The sequence below is a fragment of the Solanum stenotomum genome, chromosome 5 (genome assembly GCF_019186545.1).
Source record: "Solanum stenotomum isolate F172 chromosome 5, ASM1918654v1, whole genome shotgun sequence".
Lineage (NCBI taxonomy): Eukaryota > Viridiplantae > Streptophyta > Magnoliopsida > Solanales > Solanaceae > Solanum > Solanum stenotomum.
Window position 1 is genome coordinate 55,282,020 of NC_064286.1, and position 5,591 is coordinate 55,287,610.

At 31.7% G+C, this 5,591-nt stretch overlaps 2 protein-coding genes across 2 annotated transcripts; both read right to left on the reverse strand.

The window, feature by feature from the left end:
* Window positions 1-675: 675 nt before the first annotated feature.
* On the reverse strand, window positions 676-1,257 carry LOC125866024 (ferredoxin-like). The gene has a single exon (XM_049546307.1). It carries the CDS (start codon window positions 1,219-1,221, stop codon window positions 787-789), a length of 435 nt encoding a protein of 144 aa, XP_049402264.1. The 5' UTR covers window positions 1,222-1,257; the 3' UTR covers window positions 676-786.
* Window positions 1,258-4,763: 3,506 nt separating this feature from the next.
* LOC125865571 (ferredoxin-like) lies at window positions 4,764-5,198 on the reverse strand. Its single transcript, XM_049545772.1, has one exon. It carries the CDS (start codon window positions 5,196-5,198, stop codon window positions 4,764-4,766), a length of 435 nt encoding a protein of 144 aa, XP_049401729.1.
* Between the last annotated feature and the right edge of the window lie 393 nt (window positions 5,199-5,591).

Consider the following 5,591-nt stretch of genomic DNA (forward strand, 5'->3'; position numbering starts at 1 on the left):
TTTAAGTTTATTTTTAAAAAATATTTTCAAATTCAAATTTTCATTTTTTTACCTCATCTCACCCCTCCCCCTGCCAGCCCCACCCCACCCTCCCCAAAAAAATTTAAGTTTATTTTTAAAAATATTTTCAATTTCAATTCAAAAATTATTTTTTACTCTATAGTAAAAATAAAAGATATTTTCTCAAAAATATTTTTCATTCATAAATCAAGCACTATCTTTTTTTTTTTCCTAAAAATATTTTCTACTCACCAACCAAACATAAGAAAATAAGTCAAAAATCTACTTATTTTCCAGAAAAACATTTTCCTCTATGCCAAACACACCCGTAATTAAATTTAATTTTCAATAGCCCCAAGGCAATGGGAATAAAGTATAACTCCTGGATATAGACCACGTTATTATAGCTAATGGTGGTATTCTCTAATGTAACAAAATAGAATGTACCATTTAGTCTTGGCCAGGGGAGGATTTAGGAAGGGGGTGGGGGGTGGGGTGGATTTAACAAAACAGAATGTACATCTCTTAAAACTAGTTGAAGATTTAGTCTAGTAATTAAGGGGATGTGAAAATTCCGTGAGGTCATGTGTTCATGACTTATTAGCCTCATAATTAATTTTTCATTACAACCATTGACATCCCTTAACAAAAATTTTGACTCTGCCACAACCAACTAAAGATGAAAATTAACTCTTCCATGTATCATTATCGTACAAGTCATCATTGACTTGAAAGAGGTACATAGCAACTTTTGTTAGTGATAACAAAAGAAGTTTAACATTGAACTTAGCCAACAAGGTCCTCCTCCTTGTGAGTCTCAATGGTAACATTAGACTTTGGGTAAGCAACACAAGTGAGCACAAATCCTTCATCCATTTGTCCATCATCAAGATAACTGCTATCAGACTGATCAACACTTCCAGTAGTAACCTTTCCAGCACAAGATGAGCAAGCACCAGCCCTACATGAGTAAGGAAGATCTATCCCCGTTTCCTCAGCCCGGTCAAGAATGTAGACATCATCAGGACAATCAAATTCAAAAGGTCCATCTGGTGTAACAAGCTTCACTTTGTATGTAGCCATGCAAGTAATCCTTCCACTTCTACCACTTTTAACACCGAAGAGAGCTTCACCAACATTTGGTATGGCTTTAAGGCTAGTAACAACAGGTTTTCTTGGCAAGAAACAAGTGTTAACTATGGTGCTAGGAATAGTGGCCATTTTATTGAAATCTTTGGTTTGGTTTGGAGATAGGAGGATAGAATAAGGGAGGGGCTTGTGGATATAGTGTGCTTTCGAGAAGGGTAAGGTTGGTTTATCTTCCACGTGTCAACATTATGTGGCTAGTATTTTATCATGTTGAATATGAAGTCGTTTGGAAAAATAGTTGAAAGGATTTGATATACTTCTCAATTTTGTCATTTTAGATCTGATATTCTTTGTTATGAAAGAGGTTTATATATACTCTTGCTCTTATATAAATGACCCACATATACCCTTACCGTTACAAGAGGAGCTCACATATAACTTCATCTAATAGAAGTAAAAAAAATTAGTTTTAAATTTAATTTTTTGACTTTGAATTTTAGAAAAAAATCATGTAGGGGTATATATATGATCTTTCTAACAAAGTTCAAGGTATATTTTAATCTTTTTCATACAATTTTTTTTTTTACTTCTTTGATTATCATTATTCGAGTTTCTTGGTTTTTTTTATTCCACATTGTAATTTAGTTTGTATTTTAAAAAAATGGGGCATCTATAATAAATTTTACAAGAAAATTAGTGAAACATAAATAAATTTAACCATCAAAATAATAAATTTAAATTAGTCGTTGAAACAAAAAAGTAAAAAAAAAAATATGTGAGGAGGATCGATTATATTTTTTTTCAAAAAAATAATTAAAAGATTAAATTAAAATTAATTTTTTCACTTCCGTTAGAGAAAATTGTTATATGTGAGTCATTTGTATAACAGTAAATATATATATGAGCAACTTTATAATGAGGGATCTATCAGTTCTAAATGGCAAAGTTAAGAGATACATCATAACCTTTTCTTAAAAAGGGAAGTTAAGAAATTTGTTTTTGTTAAATTTTAAAAAAATTTAAACCGAAAAATCTCTGAAAATTCAAAGATTTGGATAAGGATTTTAGTGACACTTAAAAAAAGGTTTTACGCACTTAAAATATCCTCAAAGATGTGATTTAGCAACGAATCATTTATTTGGCTAATTTTAATAACTTGAATAACTTGCCTATTTTATTCAAAATACGTGACAAAGAAAAGAAAAATTCTTGGCAATTGATTTGGAAAGAAAAATTCATTTTCCTCCATTTAATTTTAGGAAATTAAGCACGTGAGGAGCGAAATTAATTTGATATTTGATAAGTGGGTAAATTATCTAGATAGATTTTTTATCATTTATATGTGTCTGGGTGAAACAAAGTGAAAAAATGTGCAAGAAAAAAAAGCTGAAAGTAAGCAAACAATTCGTTGTCATAAATTGATGGCATGCCGACATGCATGTGGTGCCACATCACTATCATCCGGCTCCTCTCCATTTTCCGTAAATTCTTGCTTTAATGTGAGACACATGAATAAGAATTGATGGCTAAGATTTGATTGATAAAACTAAGATTCTAATTATAGTTTAGATAATTAATATTTCATACAAAAAATAATAATGTCACAATTATAGCAATATACTATCTTGTCCATAAATATATTATAAAGCCCTTCTCCTTTCTATTTTTTTTTTCTCTACGAATGTTCTGTTTTTTTTTAATTGAGTTAATCTTAGATCTTTAAAATTGGTTATCACATATAATTAATAGCAAAAATACTCACAGGAAAAAAAAAAATAGAAAATATTTTATAATATATTTTGGATAAAAACAAACAGAACATTCGTAGAGAAAAAAAATTAAAAAAAGAAATTTTTTAATAATATATTTATGGGTAAAATAATATATGTCTATGATTGTGGCATTACTATTTTTATGAAATATTAATTATCTAAATTATAATTAAAATTTTATTTTAATCAATTAAATTATAGCCATTAATTCTTACATATGCCATGTGTCTCACATCCAAGCAAAAACTTAGGAAAAATGAAGAGAATAGAGAGGAACCGGATAACGATCGGCACATTACTTAGTTAATAGACCGCACCTCAAAATAGAATGATGGTTTAAAATAATGATCAATGAGAGGAGGTGTTTTTTGTTTCCTGCCAAGTGCTTGGAGCAACCACTATTTAGATACCAATTTTGTTGCGAAATTTTCTATTTTCAGAATCCTTCTTGAAAAACTTTCTAAACTTGCGGACCAACATAACCATTTGCTCATTATCAGTGTCCGAATCATGTTGTGCGGTCTTTAGAATTAGGTTGTGTTCCGTTACATATTGATGTTTTGATGAATTAACAAATTATAGAATATCTAGCTAGTAGAGCGACCTGATCCCTCGAGTGTAAGTCATTCAAGACAAGTCGATGCAGTGCAGCTGTAAAGCTACTACGCCTGCTGTGGTAGGTGGGCGGATGGTAGATGTGCACAACTCTCAACCAATGACATACTACTTGATTGTTTTTGTCCATCTTATATTGGGCACTTTGACACGAAACAACCTGGTTTTTACAATCAAGAGTATTTTTTTATTTTTTTTAATAACAATGTAGATTCTATTTCAAAGCAAAAGGTTACAGAGGAGGACCAAATCTTACCTCATACAAGAGTAGCTAGAATGGTAAGCCATTCTTACAATTTTAGCTTCCAAAAATAAAGCAAAAGAGGAAGATTGTTCCTAGTACAGTTAGGTTTCCAAAAAAAGTCTAGTATAGAATACCTAGTACCATTCAAGAAGAGCTCAACCAGGGTCGAAGATAAAAGTGTCTTTCTTAATCTGATCTAAAGTTTGGACTAGCTTCTTCATCATTCTTCATAGTGGCTACAATCTTCCTTAGTAAGTGAAAAGTTTCAGTGAAGAAGTCATTTTTCCTATCAAGCTCCGCATAGTTTGCCAAGAGATCAGCAGTGTTATTCCCTTTCCTGAATATATGAATGAACTGAAAATTTCCCTTTGAAGTCATATTATGGATGTCATTAATTTCCTCCTTAATGCTCCATGTTGTAGTTGTAGCTTTGTTGATCATGTTAATCACAGTCAAGGAATCAGATTCTATAGTAAGAACATTGAAACCGTGATCAATACACCATTTCAATCCAATCTTGATAGCCCGTGCCTCGGCCAAGTTGTTAGAAGAGTGACCAAAATATGTTGTGAAAGCCATGATCATATGACCCATATGATTCCTCAAAATACCTCCACCACCGACACTTCCTGGATTGCCCTTAGAGCAACCGTCAACATTAAGTTTGTATTCTCTTAAGAAAGCATTATTCTCACAAGAAGCAAGGGACCTGATCGATGAATCTACAGTTGTTTGAGTTTAGTGTCTTATGCTTTAATATTGTAAGATCTATTTCAACGTTATAACGGAACATAGATCATTTCAGTTGTAATCGTTGTCAAGCCGAGTTCATGGATAGAGTTAGAAGTGGTGATTTTTTATTGAAATCTATTTTAACTACTGAGTACAAGTCATCATTGACTTAAAAGATGAAAATGAACACTTCCATCATTATTCGTACAAGTCATCATTGACTTAAAAGAGGTAAATAGCAACTTTTGTGATAACAAAAGAAGTTATTATATAAAAACTCTAAATGCTCAATGATCAAAGAAACATTGAACTTAGCCAAGCTCCTTCTCCTTGTTAGTATGAATGGTAACATTAGACTTTGGGTAAGCAACACAAGTGAGCACATATCCTTTTTTTATTTCTTCATCATCAAGATAACTGTTCTCAGACTGATCAACAGTTCCAGCAATAATCTTTCCAACACAAGATGAGCAAGAACCAGCCTTACATGTGAAAGGAAGATCAAGCCCGGTTTCTAGGGCTCGGTCAAGAATGTTAACATTATGAGGACAATTAAATTCAAAACGTCCTTTTGGTGTAATAAGCTTCACTTTGTATGTAGTAGCCTTGCAAGTAATCCTTCCACTTGTACCACTTTTAAGACCAAAGAGAGCTTCACCAACATTTGGTATGGCTTTAAGGCTAGTAACAACACTTTTTCTTGGGAAGAAACAAGTGTTAACTATGGTGCAAGGAATATTAGCCATTTTTTGAATTCTTTGGTTTGGTTTGGACTTTGGAGATATGAAGACAGAATATGGGAGGGGCTTGTAGATATAGTGTGTTTTGGAGAAGGGTAAGGTTGGTTTAACTTCCACGTGTCAACATTATGGCTAGTATTTTTTATCATGTGGAAAATGAAGTTGTTTGGAAAAATAGTTGAAAGCGAAAATACTGAAATTGGTTGAGATTTCGCCATTTTAATTTTTTAAAAGGAAGTTAACGAATTTCTTTATTAAATTTTAAAAGATTTAAAGGGAAAAATCTCTGAAAATTCAAAGATTTGGATAAGGATTTTAGTGACACTTAAAAAAAGGTTTTATGTACTTAAAATATCCACAAACGTGTGATTTGCGAACGAATTATTTATTTGGCTAATT